The sequence below is a fragment of the Nannospalax galili genome, unplaced genomic scaffold (assembly GCF_000622305.1).
Source record: "Nannospalax galili isolate Female #2095 unplaced genomic scaffold, S.galili_v1.0 scaffold19, whole genome shotgun sequence".
Classification (NCBI taxonomy): Eukaryota; Metazoa; Chordata; class Mammalia; order Rodentia; family Spalacidae; genus Nannospalax; species Nannospalax galili.
The window spans coordinates 1,020,374-1,035,986 of NW_008342110.1; the positions used below are offsets into that span (position 1 = coordinate 1,020,374).

At 49.7% G+C, this 15,613-nt stretch overlaps 1 protein-coding gene across 1 annotated transcript; it reads right to left on the reverse strand.

Moving 5' to 3' along the window:
- Window positions 1-6,218: 6,218 nt before the first annotated feature.
- Window positions 6,219-11,988, reverse strand: Il17b (interleukin 17B). Its single transcript, XM_008837902.2, has 3 exons — window positions 11,665-11,988; window positions 8,768-9,057; window positions 6,219-6,542 (listed from the first exon to the last, which is right to left on the reverse strand). Exons 1-3 carry the CDS (start codon window positions 11,683-11,685, stop codon window positions 6,311-6,313), a joined length of 543 nt encoding a protein of 180 aa, XP_008836124.1. The 5' UTR covers window positions 11,686-11,988; the 3' UTR covers window positions 6,219-6,310.
- Between the last annotated feature and the right edge of the window lie 3,625 nt (window positions 11,989-15,613).

A 15,613-nucleotide genomic window follows, 5' to 3' on the forward strand; every position in this document is an offset into this window, starting at 1 on the left:
GCCACTGCTTCGTTTTGTGTGTGTGTGCGTGTGTGTGTGTGTTCAGGAAGAAATAAAAGCGCATCTCTGACTGAAGTCACTTCTAATTTGGGTTTTCTAGATAGGAGCCAAGATGGCCATGGAAGGGAATGGAAGGCAGAGAACTCCAAGTTGTCTTTCATTACTGTCTTCCATTACCAACTTCCAAAATGCAGTCAAACATTTGTACCAGATACTTAAGTGGAAGGGAAGATCAGAAAACCCCAAATTGGAGTAGGCCCTATTTCGTTTGGGTTCTAGTTCAGACCTTAAACACTATCTCCAAACAACACTGCATAAGACTGATAAGACTTCAGCGGGAGACATTTACCCCAACACTGCTATCAGTAGAGCTCTGTGCTGCCTGGCAACCAGTGGGAAAAGGGAAACAGACTAGGTTATAGGAAGAAGGAAGCTTTTCAACAGCACCTGGGAAAACTGACCATTCACTTCATTGTTCATTGATCTGCCTTGCAAAGAAGGCAAGTCCGCAGATGGCAGAGAGCCGTCCTACCTCACTCCCAGAACTTCATCCCAGAAGAGGAAAGGAACATGCTGGGATGGAGCTTTTTGGAGGTTAATCTAACTTCTCCTGTGGCACTAAGACTACATACTGCTGTTCCAGAGGATCTGAGTTCAGTGGTCAGGCTGCTCACCACTGCCTGGAACTCCAGCTCCCGGGATCCAATGCCCCTGGCCTCCTTGGGGATCTGCTCTCACTCATGTAGTACACATACACACAGAGACAGGCATACACGCACATAAAGTCTTTTAAATCATTTTTTTTTGTGGGTTTGGTTTTCTAGTTTTTTTGTTGTTTTTAATCTCTCTGTAGCCCCAGCTGGCCTGAAATGTAGACCAGACCTGTCTCATCTCAGAGAGGAGATCCACCTGCCTTTGCCTCCCAAATGCTGGGATTAAAGGCATGCACCACCACACCTGGCTTAAATCATTTTTTTAAAAAAAGAAAGAAGAGGGACTGTAGAGATGGCTCAGCAGTTAAGAGCACTAACTGCTCTTGCAAAGGACCCGGGTTCGAGTTCCCAGCACCCACATGGTGGCCACGAACCATCCTTAACTCCAGTTCCAGGGAAATCCGAAGCCCTCTTATGACCTCTGCGGCATTGCACGACACGGGTGCACTCACATACATGCAGGCAATACACTCATACACATAAAATAAAAATAATAAAATATTAAAAAAAATAAAGCCTGGCGTTGTGGAGCACACCTTTAATCCCAGTACTCGGGAGGCAGAGGCAAGCAGATCTCTGTGAGTTCAAGGCCAGCATGGTCTACAAAGCGAGTTCCAGGCCAGCTGGGGCTACAGGGAGACCCTGTCTCAAAAAGACCAAAAAAAAAAAAAGAAGAGAGTGAAATGTGTCTTCATTCCTTTTGAACTGTGCCTTTCTGCAAAGCCCAGAGGAAGGAAGCAGGAGGTACCTAATCCATGTGGCCCCATCCCACCTAGTCTCCTGGGGGAAAAGGAGGGGCTTGCTAAGTTACAGAAGAACAGGTCCCACCCAGACTTGTTAAACTGGGCTTTAGGAGAAGGGCCTGGGTGCCACAGGAAATACCACCACCCTTGATGCTAGTTAGCACCAAAGTTTTCCCAGTAGACAATCCCAAAAGTCACCTGGCTGCTTCCCTCTGCTGACAGTGAGAACATAGCTTGTTTGAGATCTGATAAGTTTATAGAACAACCCAAACCTGGAACTTCTCCTTAACTGAGATCAGCATGGAGCAAAGGCCCCTCCTGACAGTAGGGTTCCACGTTGGCATGGAGCCCTTTGCTGTGCCAGATGATGGCAATGGCAATGAAGACCACAAGTAGCCTGTGCCTGTTGGGAATTACAGAAGCCACAAGACTGGCACATCAGTTAAAAAAAAAAAAAAATTGAAGTAGAAAAAAATAAACTAAAACTCACTTAAAGATGTCACTGCTTAGCAGAACTTGAGCCCATGCACAGAACCTGGGGGTTCTCTAGGTCCTTACTTCCCTCACAGCCTAAACTGCTGGGACAGCTCCCAGGTGAGAGGTTCTCCCACAAGCACTAAGCCAGATTCCCAGCCTAGGCGAGTTGGCCCAGCCCTGCAGTTATTCCTGTGGCCAGGGAAGGACCAAGTACTGATTGGTTGGACCAGTCACAGGGACACAGAGTAAGCTGACTGACTGGCTTAGAGCAATCAGGTTCCATCCCTGAAGCAGAGATCTTAACCAAGTGCCCAGGTTACAGTGGAAAGGTGTGTGGGGAGAGCCCGGATGCCAGCTACATGCAGAGGGAGCCACTGTGCTACAATTTGAAGTCAAAATGTGTGATGGCCTCTTTCTTTGGCTGAAGATGTTATGGGATGTCATTGTATGACTTGTACTGGACCAGAGGACCAAAGACAATGCAAAACATACCCTGCTAAACACCCCTGCCTTGCATCCCTAAGGAAGGCATGGCTTACACCCAGGGCATGTCCTCAGCAGGGCTGCGTGTCAAGGCACACAGCTGCACTGGCTGCATCTTTTCGGGCCCACCTTTCTTTGAGTGAGCAGGCCCGAACAGCTCCAAGCCAAAGCCACTCAAAATGCCTTGAGCCCTGCTTTCCAGAGCCTAAGAGTTTATCACATGGTTTTACTCCTTGCAGGAGGGATTCCAGAAAGGAAGCACCAGCCTTTGTCCCAGGACCCATCTTAGCCTTCTCAGACCAGAACAGACATTCCCTCCCCATGCCCAGACAGCCCTATGAATCTGGCCAACAAAACAGAAAGGGGGCGGGGGGCATCCTTCTCACTCACAGTCCTCAGTGCAGTGCAGTGAGCACTTAAAACCCTGCACATGGGCTGAGGATGTAGCTTAATCAGTAGAATGCTGCTTGCACAAAGCCCTGGGTCATGGCGGCACCTGCCTAGAATCCCAGTCCTCGGGAGGTGGGGCAAGAGGATCAGAGAAGTTCAAGGCCATCCTTGCCTACATGGTAAGTTTAAGACCAATCTGGGTTACATGAGACCCTGTCTCAGAAAAAAAAGAAAAAAAGAAAAGAAAAAAACCTGCACAGGAATTCCACCTCCAAGAGCAGGTAACCCAAGCCAAACATTTAATTATGAATGAATGCCTCGCTCCCACCCACCTGAATTGGCACTAGAGGAAGCTAGGGACAGATGGTGGACACCCCCAGAGGCCTCAGTACTTTCATTCACATGTGCTGTGTCTCTATTCTGCTCTAGGAACTGTGCTGCGTACTGGAAGTACAGTGCCCACCAAGGCAGGTGAGATACCTGCCCCAGAGAGGGAGTTTCTCACTGGCAAAGGAAAACAGGAAATGCTTTAGCTTCACACCAAAAAATGTTCCAGGATCCAATACAGACTCAGTTCTCCAAAGCTGAACTCACTGCTACTGCCATTAACTCAGGCTCAAGAAGCTTCATGCCAGGTGGGTTAAAGAGCTTGCTGCCAAGCCTGAGGACCTGAGGTGGATCCCTGGGACCCTCAAGTGGAAGGAGAGAACCGGCTCCCAAGAGTTGTCCTCTGATCTCCACAAACACATGTGGCATGCATGTACATACATGTACACATAATAAATAAAGAAATACCATAAGTAAATACAAAAAATTAATAATAAAAATTTTTTGGTCTTTTTGAGACAGGGTCTCCCTGTAGCCCCAGCTGTCCTGGAACTCACTATGTAGACCAGGCTGGCCTTGAACTCACAAAGATCCGCCTGCCTCTGCCTCCCAAGTGCTGGGATTAAAGGTGTGTGCCACCACGCTCTGCAATAATAAATTTTTAAAGAGGCTAGATTTTAAGTCACAGGATGGTAAAACTGAAGACCCTGGAGATCCTGAAACCTCTGTTCATTTCACAGCCAGCAGGAAGGAATGGCACCTCCATGTATAGCCAGTGTTTTCTGAGCATCTCTGGGGTTCTGATGCTCTCTATCAAAAGATGGCTCTTTGAGACCCCCTCTCCCTGCATCACCCAGGGCACCTGCACTCTCCCAGGACTCAGAGTCATCCTCCTGCAGCTCAGCTCCTTCCACACTGACTTCCAATGAGGCCTTGAAAGCTTGTACCTAACATATGGGCCTGGGACCCAGAAAGCATAGGGCTCAGGGGCTAGCTCAATGGTAAAACACACACTTAACAAGGTCCTGGGGTTTGATCCCTTAGAGAGAGATAGAGACAGACAGACACAGAGAGAGAGAGAGAGAGAGAGAGAGAGAGAGAGAGAGAGAGACAGAGACAGAGACAGAGACAGAGAGACAGAGACAGAGATGCAAATAGAGAGAGAGAGAAACCCAGAGAGCATCTGTGGGGTCTTAGAGACTAGCAACCCCTGCAGGAGGAGTGCCTGCTGAAAGGATGGGCATGGGCTGGCACATGAAATCTGTTTTCCATGTGTCTGGAACCAGGCTGAAGCTTCCCAGGGTAATTTTCACCACTATCCACTCTAGAACAATACCAAAAAAGGTAAGTTACTTTCCAGCCCAAACAGGCACATACCTAACCAGTGGCTTCGTGAATTAGACTCTTAAAACATTCCACACTGAAGCTGCTGTAAGCACAGAAGCTTAACGAGTGAAGTGTTCCTGCAGCAGGCTGTGGGCCCCTTCCAGGAGGTCAACTCCAAAGCGCTAGCTGTTCTCACCAGCAGAAAATAGCCCAAGCCCCTCAGCTGTCCTTGGGGGTGGGAAGGGTATTTTTAGACCCCAGGACAGCTGACTAGGGATTCACTGTGAGGTTAGAAGACCCAAAGCAGGAATACTAAATTGCAAAGGACTAAGTGGGGAGGCAGGGAGCAAGAGCCAGCATAGGATCTAGGACAACTCCGTACTGCCTGTGTTGATCAGCAGAGTGTGTTGACATAAGTCGATGGTTCTCAGAGTATGGACCCAGCGGCAGCATCAGCACTCCAGGAACCACTATGGTAGAAATGCAAAAAAAAGCTATTGGCTGCACAGAAGTGGAGAGTATCAGCCCCATTTAAATCAGTACCACTGGGTGTGAGACCAGCCCTCTATTTAACAAGCTTGGGGATGACTGAGGTTGGCCTCAAACTCGATAGTAGCTAAGAATAACCTTGAACTCCTGACCGCCCTCTTCCTCCCAGTTGCTGGGATTTCAGGCATGCGATAATCACACCTAGTCTCTTGATTGTTTAAAGCCAGGTTCGCACCTTCAGGAAAAAAAAAAATGAAGATTTTGGGGGTTCTTTGGCAACTGAAGGACCTTTTGCTGGGAGGCAGGGAGGCCTAGGGTTGTTCTATAAAGAATCCTGGCACTATTTGGGTAACCCCTTCAGAGGATGACGAGTAAGAATAGGAGGTAGGAACTGGCTAGGCAGTTAGGGTAAAAAGACCACAAAGAAATGTAGCCAGTTTCTGAGCTAAAAGTCAAAATGTCCTTGGGCCTGTTAGCAACACACTCTGTTCCAAAGGCCAAAAAAAATGTCTAAAGTATTTGGGAGCTTGTATCTAATCCTTAAAAGATTTTAGGGTTACCTCTTCAGAGGGGAGAATGTTGGAGGGGAGGAAGTGGGCATGGTTTTGATCAAAACACCTTATAGGTGTGTATGAAATTCTCAATAAAGTTTTTGTAAAAATTTAAAAAAATTAGAGAATGAACTCACTGATAATACAAATACAAATGTTTCAGATATCAGAGACTTAGATGATTCTTTTTTAAAATTAATTTTTTTATTTAAATAAAAAAGAATCCTGGCACTGAGGGCAACCTTTCCAGTCATCTGTGATTAGCAGCTCAAGAGAGAACAACCAAGAGAGACAGCAACCAGGAGAGACTGAGCCCTTTATGGCAACCATGCTTCAACATCGACTTACTACCTCAAATTAAAGGAAGCTTGACACTGTTCTAACTGGTAGTAATGAAAAAAGCTCTTTTTGAGACAGGGTTGCCTGGGACTCACTGTGTGGCTGAGGATGGCCTTGAATTTCTGACCTCCACCTCCCAAGTGCTCGGATTATGGGTGTGCACCCCCCTTCCCACCCCCCACCCCACCCCCCAGGTTTACTCTGTTGGAGACAGAACCTAGGGCTTCCTTTATGCTAGGCAGGCACTTCCGCAACCGAGCAACATCCCCAGCCCAAACTCAAAAGAGTCCAGGGAATCCTTTACGCTGATCTGGAATCCGTCTCCTAACCCCAATCCCGATTTTGGCTTCCTAACCACAAGGAGCAAGTCCCAAGCCTTGCTTTACAAAGAACAGCGTTTACTTTTCATCAGCCTTGAGGGATACAGTAAGTGCTGGGAAGGCGGGCTTGCGCGGCTGCTGGGCAGGGTGGCTCAGAAGATGCAGGTGCAGCCTACCGCGATGGTCTCCATGACGGCGCGCTGGCGGCAGGGCCCCGGGCGCGGCGGCGGCGGACAGAGGCGGCGGCGCACGGGCACCTGGCTGAACACCGGCACGCTCACCATGCTGCGGTCCTCCTGCATGGTGAAGGGGTTCACGCAGCCCAGACACAGGCACCGTGCCTCGGGCAAGTCCTCAGGGATGCGGCTGGGGTCGTGATTGATGCTGCGGGGAGCGAGCAGAAGACAGTAGGGTGAGCGCAGTCTGCAAACAGCAAAGGGACTCCAGGCGACCCCCAGGGGGACTTCAGCGCGAGGACGAGGGTAGCAGCGAACTCCACCTTCCCGGAAGAGGAAGCTAGTCACTGCCTCAAAGTTATTCAAGTTCAAGGTCACCACTGTGTCACCAGCAAGCTGCCACCGAGACCACTGAAAAACCCAGTTCTGCCTTCCCTACCCTACTTTTTATATTTGGGGAAATTAATTACAGAGATAAAATGTGCACGCATGATGTAGGGTCCCCAATTGAGAGGATTCAGTCCTATGTTCTCTCGTTTTACTTTGCTTCAGAGACTCAACCGGCTTTGGGATGTTGTGGTTTGGTTTAGATTGTTTTGTTTGTTTTTGTTTGTTTGTTTGTTTGTTTGTTTGTTTTGAGACAGGGCCTTGCTGTATAATGCGCAAGTTGACCTCCAAGCTGCAATCCTCCTGCCTCAGCCTCTCCGGTGCTGGAATTACCAGAGTGCACCACAATGCCTGCCTCAACAAGTATTGTTCTATTTGTTTATTTATTTATGAATGTGCACATTTGTGGAGTCCAGAGGACCCCATACAAAGAGTTGGAGGACAACTCGAGGAAGTCAGTTCTCTCCTTCCACTGTGTGAATTCTGAAGACAGACTTAGGTCATCAGTCTTGGCAGCAAGCACCTTTACCTGGTGAGTCTTCTCACCTGCCATCAACACATGCACCCTGAAGGTTGTTCTGTCCTAGACTTTAGGCACTCAGTGATGAGCAAAAGGGACAGTTCCTTCGTGGGGTTGTCATGGGCTAGCGTACAAGGGATATGCTCTGGATGGTCTCTTCTCTGTGCCTCAGTTTCCTTGGCTAAACAGGGATTGGGGTAAGAGAACTAGATCTATGAACATACAGAATGAACCATTTCACTGTGCTTAGGAGCTTGTTAGAAATGAATGAAAAAAAAAAAATAGAGCTCCTAAGTGAGCCTGCATTTTTATAATCCTAGGGGAAGCTGGGGTCTGGAGGATCCTTACAAACCCTATTGTCACAGCCAGAGCTATACTACCCAACATAGTAGCCACTAGCCACATGTGCCAACTTAAAATGAAATCAACCAGAACTAGTCCTTCTGTCTCAGTAGCCACAGCCCAGTGGTTCAGTAGTCACCTGGCTACCACAACGGACTTTATCACACAAAGTTCTAGGCAATGGTGTGGTTTGAGTCTTGGGGAATAAGTTGCATGGCTGGAAAAATCTTTGGACTGGGTTGGTGAGTAAGGAGCATTCAGGGTCAGCCATTTCTCTATTCCATCTAATACATGTAGCTCTGGCCCCTTCTGGACTCTGAGCTAAGAGGTAGAGCTGGAACCTAACACAGATACTGCTTCTGTCACCCAGTGAAGCAGGGGGATTTCCAAGTCACAGGCTGGCCGTACACACTAAGCATAGGAAGACAGGCGCAACACTGTGTTCTGGGCATCGTCCTAGAAAGTTTGCCTGAGTGAGCATAGGAACCCTAAAGGAGGAACTATCTGCCATGAGAGATAGGCATGAGCATACCCAGTAAGTGTGAGCCTTACTGGGTATGTGTCACTACACCCGGCCTGTCTACAATCTTACTTGCATATATGATTCTTTTATTTGTCCACACACACAAAGTGCTTCAAGGAGGAGACTCTGAAGCACTCCAGCTTGGATTTAGGGGCTACAAGGAAAGTGCTATGTGTGGCTATCTATTTACAACTAGCCTATGACGTACATACCAGTATCACCTCCAAACGTTGAAAGTTGGGGAAACTGAGGCTCAGCAAAGCTAATCAACTGACCTAAAGACTCACAGCTAGTAAGAGACAAAGATGAGGATAAAACAGTCGCTCATGGGGCTGGCATATAGCTAAGCGGTTAAGAGCATTGACTGCTCTTCCAGAGGACCCAGGTTTGGTTCCCACTACCTATATAGTGGCTAACAACCATCAGTAACTCCAGTTCCCGGGATCCAATGCCCTCTTCTGGCCTCCATGGCCATTGCACACATGTGGTACTCACATGTCCATGCAGCAAAACCCTCATACATATGATAAAACAAAAATAAATAAATCAAAAAAATTTAAAAAACATACACAAGCATTCAGACATCTGAATGCAAGGGGTTTTGACCATAACAGTGCCTGGGACAGTGGGAAAGCTGACTTGCTGGGCCCAGTCTACCTACCTGTAGCCCCAGGGAGACAGGCTCCTCTTGTTGGACAACCACAGCTGCAGGTTGACTTCACACTTCCTCTTGGCTGGCTCAGAGCTGTTTCTCAGCTGGGCTACCATCTCTCCAAGGTTCCTCTCATACTCCTCCATGCGAGCGTAGGGCTTCACTCGAGATACCAGGTCCAGTGGCACCTGGTGAGGTCCAGGAGCCACAGGGCCAGACTTCCCTTGTCCCTTCCTCTTGCCTTTGGGGTTCCGGGGCTGGCTCAGCTCCAGGAAGATGGAGATTGCAAGAAGGAACAACTGAGGAGGAAAGCCACTGGTTAATGGTGAGAGAACCAAGTCTCCCTGGACTGAGGCTTGGGAGTCAGGGCAGACAGGGGAGAGGGGGCTCTGTATGGGTCACCTCAACTGCCACTGCCACGGGCCCATGTGTGTAGACACTTGCTCTGTGTTGGACACCACTGACACTTTTCCTTCCTCTCACCTTGAAATCCGTGAAAAGAGGGTATCTCCTAAAATTTCCTCCACCCCAGCCACCACCCCATGCTCCATCTGCAACACCTCTCTTGTTTCCTCCGACAGCTGCACCGCCTCCCAGCGGGCTTTCCCAAGCCCCTCTAGTCAATTCAGCACATCAAGGCTTAGGGCAGCTGTTTGAAAAGCATAGCTGATAATACCACCTTCTGCCTTAATGCCCTTTCCAGGGCCCTCGGAGGTCTCCCAGGCCCTCCTATGCACTTGCAGAGGTCTCCCAGGCCCTCCTCTGTACTGGAGCTCTAGTCTCTTGCTCTCACCATTTTCCTTCCTGCCATAGGGACTTTGCATAAGCCTCTGCCTACAGCACTCTGCCTCCTCCTCTCACCCTCTGAACACCTTCCCACCCACCTTTGGGCTCAAGTGTTACTGTCTCAGTGATGCCTCTGGACCTTCTGGGGTTCTTATAACCCACAAGTTCCCTTGCATGCCTGCAGTTTTTTTTTTTTTTTTTTTTTTTTTTTTTTTTTTTTAAAGAGGGTCTCCCTGTAGCCTTAGCTGGCCTGGAATTCACTATGTAGACCAGGCTGACCTCGTCCTCACAGAGATATGCCTGCCTCTACCTCCCAAAAGCTGAAATTAAAAGCAATGTGTCATTACACCTGGCCTGCCTACAATCTTACTTGCATATGTGATTCTTTTATTTGTCCACACCAACTCCTTTCCACACTCCACACATCTTATACTTCCCCTCTGTGTCTGCATGATATCAGACTTCAGGGAGCAGGTGCTGAGTGCATGGATAACTGCTGCCAGGCATGCCCTGAACCTTAGTCCTGCTGTCTGGGGGTGGGACAGAAGGGCAGCACTAGCAGGGGTGGCTGAAAGCTAGACCTCCCACTGAGCTTGGGCTAGCATAGTGGCTTGGCCAAGCTTTTCTAGGGCCCCATCTGGTGGAGTTGGTAGAATAAGAGGGCGGAATCAAGGGCAGAGTGATCAAGAGTCTTACCAGGACACAGAAGAATGAGAGGAGGTTTGAGAGGAGATGCTATGCATGGCCACCTGCTTATAAGAAATGTATGGCATACATACCACTATCACCTCCATTGACAGTTGGGGAAACTGAGGCTCAGCAAAGCAAATGAACTTACCCAAAGCCTCACAGGTAGTAAGAAGCCAAAGTGGGGTTAAAACATAGGCACTATAGGGCTGGAGAGATGGCTCAGAAGTGAAGAGCACTGTCTGCTTGTGCAGAGGACCAGGGTTTGGTTCCCAGCACCCACAAGGTAGCCAACAACCATCCAGTTCCAGGGGATCTCATGCCCTCTTCTGGCCTTGGTGGGTACTGCATGCACATGTTGCCTTTATAAATGTGCTAGCAATACACATGCATAAAATTATAAACACAGGCACTCAGAATCCAAACTCTTGACTACAACAGCGCCTGGACAGTGGGAAATTGGCCTTCTAAGCTATGGGCCTTTTTTTTTTTCTAAAAGAAAACCATGAGGCTGAGACTGGGGGGAGGGGGGCATGGCATGAGCATGAGGCATGGCTCCTATAAGACTGCATTTTTAGACCACACATACACACCACCTTCCTCCTCGGCAGCACACTGCCTGCCTTACCCCTACTCGTGTTCACTTTCTACCTACCCAGGCCCATAGTATCAAGCAAGCTTCTGGCTTCCCCCACAGAACCAGACTCCCTTGGAAGCCCAGGAGAGAATGGTCACCGGTCCCTAGGTGGGGCTAAGCTTGCCAGACTAGACTAATGTATCAGTGTGAGTCTCCCCTCCTTGCTGGGTCTTGCCAGGCTCCAGACCCCTGCTGCATCCTGACCTGGATTATCCAGGTTACACAGCAAGGCCTGACCCTTGGAAACAAGTTCCAGCACAGCCCCTCTTGGCAGAGCCACTTGCTGGCACAAAGTTTGCAGTGGTGAATCAAGTTGCTACATTCCTCCTTTGGGTCCTACATTCTGCTGCAGAAATATCTCCCTAACAATGGGCTTCCTTGGCTGAGCCTCCCACACATTCCTCAACTCCAAGCTCACCAGCTCACCATACAGGGGAAACAGGAGACCCAACATCCCCTCCTCCCAGATGGGAGTCAAAGATAGGACTTGCCCAAGGTCACTCATCCTGCCCAGATCCCAGGAGCAAAGCCTGGAAAAACCCCAGTGCCTGAGTCTGTCAGGGTCTCTTCTGGTAGTGCTGCCTGAAAGACCTTCAGTGTAGCCAGGCTGAGCTGGGAGCTAGAGCCCAAGCTGCAGGCCATGGCTGCAGGCGGAGACCAGGCTGTTTCTCTCTAGGCCTGGAAGAAAGGACAGAGCAAGAGCTGACTTCTGCAGATTCCAATCCAAACACAAGCAGCCATTAATCAATGAGAAAGAACAGCAAAGGGAAAGATGGAGTGGGGGAGCACCACTTACCAGGCTGTGCGGCCAGTCCATCCCACCAAGCCAGGCGGGCAGGCCTGCAGCTGCCGCTAGGGAGAATGGCAGCAACAGGATGGGGCCGCAGCAATTATAGCTCGACAGGGGGCTGCTGGGGGCGTGGGTGGGTGGGCTCACTGTCAGCTGGGAGCCTTGGGCCCCCAGCTGGCTGGGCCTAACACAGTGGCAGGCGGTGAGGGGTGTGGGGGCAGGCCAGGAGCCAGACTGAGGTGCCCAAGGGTTGTTGACCAAGGGACAATGCCCTGTGTGTCTGGCGGGGCCCTGGCTGATGGCACCTCCGCCTGTGGCCTGCGGCCGGTCACCTAGCCAGCACCCGCAGCGCCAGCTAAGACAATCAGCTTCGTTTGCTTTGGGGATGGCAAGGGTGGAGGAGGGATGGGCTGCCAGTTGGTCAGGAGAGCAAATGTACTGGGACCATGCTGCCTGAGAGCTGAACAGCACTATCTCCCAGGAAAACAGCCAATATCAGGTGAGCTCAGTGGTCCACCCCTCTAGTTCACAGGAAGGGAAACTGAGGCTTAAGCAGGAAGGGATCTGCCCAGTATTTCACAGCGAGTTAGCAATGACAGAGCTGGGATTTAGGCCTGGTTCCCATCCAGAACTCTATGCGCCACCCCACGCTGTTTGTCTTGGGATATTTTCTGCACAGTTCCAGCCCTGTGAACATGTTCCTGAGCCTGCACGCTTCATCAGGCCAAGGAGCAGATGTTGAAGATTTCATACCAATATTTCTGGGCTTCCTGGAGCAGCATTTGCTGCCTACCATGCGAGACCTCCACTCCCCATTTTTGACTATGTATGGCCTTCCTTCTCTCAGCCTCCTCTTTGTATAACCCAAGTAGTGCCTAGGAATAGTGGCCTGGCCCACTCCTACCTGAGTCTTTCTGAGTCTCAGTTCCACATCTCTTGAGGCTGCTACAAAGAATAAAGGAATAAGCCATGACAAAAACCTGACAGAATGCTTGGCACATAGTAAGCACTCAATAAACACTGCTATTTGTCATAAGAATTATGATTATAAAATAGTTATAATAATTGCAATTATTTTAATGCTTATGATTATAAAATCAGTTGTCCTGATGATTCTAGCTCATGTGATTTAGCACCTCTTCTGTGTACCCCTCTGATCCACCTTTCTGATTGAGAGAGCTACAGCCTTCCTGAAGCAGGCCACAGCTTCATGAGCTCAGCTGACCCCTAGGGTCCACAGGGCCTCAAAAGATAAACTGACCAGCCTCTGTGACCAAGGCTTCTCACCTTGAGTGAACAGCCAACTGAGTGTGAGCTAGCCGAGCAAACACTGTCTGGAAGACGGGAGGAGAGGAGGGGAGGGAGGGCTGCTGTGAGTAGACAACCTTCTCTTCCCTGTCTTGCTGATGGCCAGTCTTGGCCATTTACAGGAACTGGTGAGAGGAGGAAGGCAGGGAAAGAGGTGCTTCTGAATGTCACAAGATTAATCTGTGTGGGGCAGGTTTCCACAGCAGAACTGAGGAGCTGGCTGGGGCTTGAGCTCCTTGAGAGATACCACCATATTTGGTCAAATACTAGACATGGCTCTGTTCTGGCCTTGGAAACTCCAGAGGGCGGGGGACTCTGAAAATACCTCCTTGGGCAACAAGCCCCCCCCCAGGTCCTGGCTGTCCCAGCCCCTCCACCACTGTTCTTTGAACAAATGAAAGGCCAGGCAGAGGGGTGAATGGGGGCATCTTGGCTGGGTTCTTGTGCTGGTTTTTGCTTCCTCCTGGTCCACAGTCATGCTGGGGAACCCCATCCATATCTACAGAAAGATGAGGAAATTGAGAGCTATATACTGGAATACAGAGGACCCCCTGCTTCTCAAAACCCCAGAAATGCCAGTCCCCCTGCTTGCTAGCACATACCCGTCCTTCTGCTCCCAAAGGGGACAGAGTGGCCTCCCAGCATTCGGTTACAAGGTCTGTAAATAGAGATTCAAAACAAAAAAAACAAAGTGTGGTAGTGCAGGCTTATAACCCTAGCACTTAGGAAGTAGAGAAGGGTCAGGAGTTCAAGGTCATCTTCAGCCACATATCAAATTTGAGGAAAGATGGCTCAGTGATTAAGAGCACTGGCTGCTTTTGCAGAGGACCCGGGTTCAGTTCCCAGCACCCACATGGAAGCTAACACCCATCTGTAACTCCAGTTTTGGGGGAATCCAACGCCCTCTTCTGGCCTCCACAAGCATTGCACCCATGTGGCACACTACATACATGCAGGTAAAACATTCACACACATAAAATAAAAATAAGTTTTAAAATAAATTTAAGGCCAGCCTGGAAGACATGAGCACCTGTCTCAAAACAAAACACAACAGAAAAAAAATTAGAGATTTCCAGTATTCCAGCCCAGAGATCTTGACATTAGAGATTCAAGAATCTTTGTTTTAGCATGACCCCATTCTGGAAGCAACAGGGGTCCTGACCTCTAATCTAGCCCACTCCCTGTCCAGTGCTAGAGCCCAGGAAGGGAGGGCCTTCCCAGGCTTACATGGCACCTGTGCAGGAGCTGGAAGCAGAGCCAGCCTCTGGTTCTACTCACCAATCCTCTCTCAAAGCTTTCACCAACAGGCCTGGGCCAGGCTGAGCCTCCTTACTGATCTGGAGGGAGCCAAAGAGCTAATCCAGTCTTTCTGGGGACCTCAAACCCCTCACCATGGTTCCCAGGGACAGTACAGTGCCTATCATAGATTTCCTATTCCTGGGCTGTGTCAGAACGTGTGAGCCTAGAGAACCCAGAGGTCGGTGCCAGGCCTGAACAAGAGGTGAAGAAACCAAGGTTTCGGAGGCTCCCTTTGGCCCATGAATGAGCCTGGGGTCCTTCCATTCTTTACCCTTAACGAGTGGTTGTACGTTCGAAAAGGCACAGCAGATGGATGGACAGGGAGCAGGGGCAGTGGTGTGGGAGTCCCTGGAGCCTCCACGGCAGACCGCTTAAAGCAGCCCCACATCACCACCAGGTGGCGCCACGAGAAAGCAGACAGCCCAGAAGAGCGCCTCTGCCGCCTCTTCTGGAGTAGGCCTGGGGCTAAGCAACTAGGGTGAGTGGGCAGGGCCTGTGTCTGGCCCTGGCTGATTCTCAGTGGCTCTGCTGTTGAGGACCAGCACTGAGGACACCTTCCACACCAGGGTAGGGATGGCCCAACCAGCCTGGGGAGAGCAGGACTGAGAGTTTCTGCCTGCTGAGCCTGAGGATCCCCTTCGCTGTGAACACTTTCTATGTACTAAGCCTTCAGTGTGTGGAAGCTGGTCCCATAATGTGCAGAAAATAGGCACTAACATTATTGATAAAGTGCTTGCTGTGCAAACATGAAGGCTTGAGTTCAATTCCCAGAACCCAGGTAAAAAGTCAGGCGTGGTGGTATACGCTGTAATCCCAGTTTTAGGGAGACAGAGACTAGCAGATCCCTCCCTAGAGTCTGCTGGCCAGCCCACCTAGTCTACCTGGCAACCTTCATGAATGAGAGACCCTGTCTCAAAGACACAAGGTGGAAGGCTCCTGAGGGATGATAACTGAGGTTGTCCTTGGGCCTCCTCCACACATGCCTTCACACACACACACGCACGCACCTGCACACACATGCACCAACACGTGCACACATGAAGATAAGAAGGGATAGGAGGAGGAGAAATATAAAGGAAAATGCATCTAGAAATAAGAACTACTGCTTGACACCCACCTTCTGACTGACATGTTTATTGTTTCATGAAACACTCCCAGCACACCTTCGTCCTATTTTACCTTCTATTAATGACTAGGGAAACTGAGGCTCAAAGCATTTGTTTGACTATTTCCTCCGAAATGCAGAGGATTCAAAACAATTTTGTTTGACTCCCTATGCATGCTGTCTCCTGCTGCTCATCGAAGAGGACTTAGCCTCACTCAGCTTTCTCCAACAACCTAGATGCTG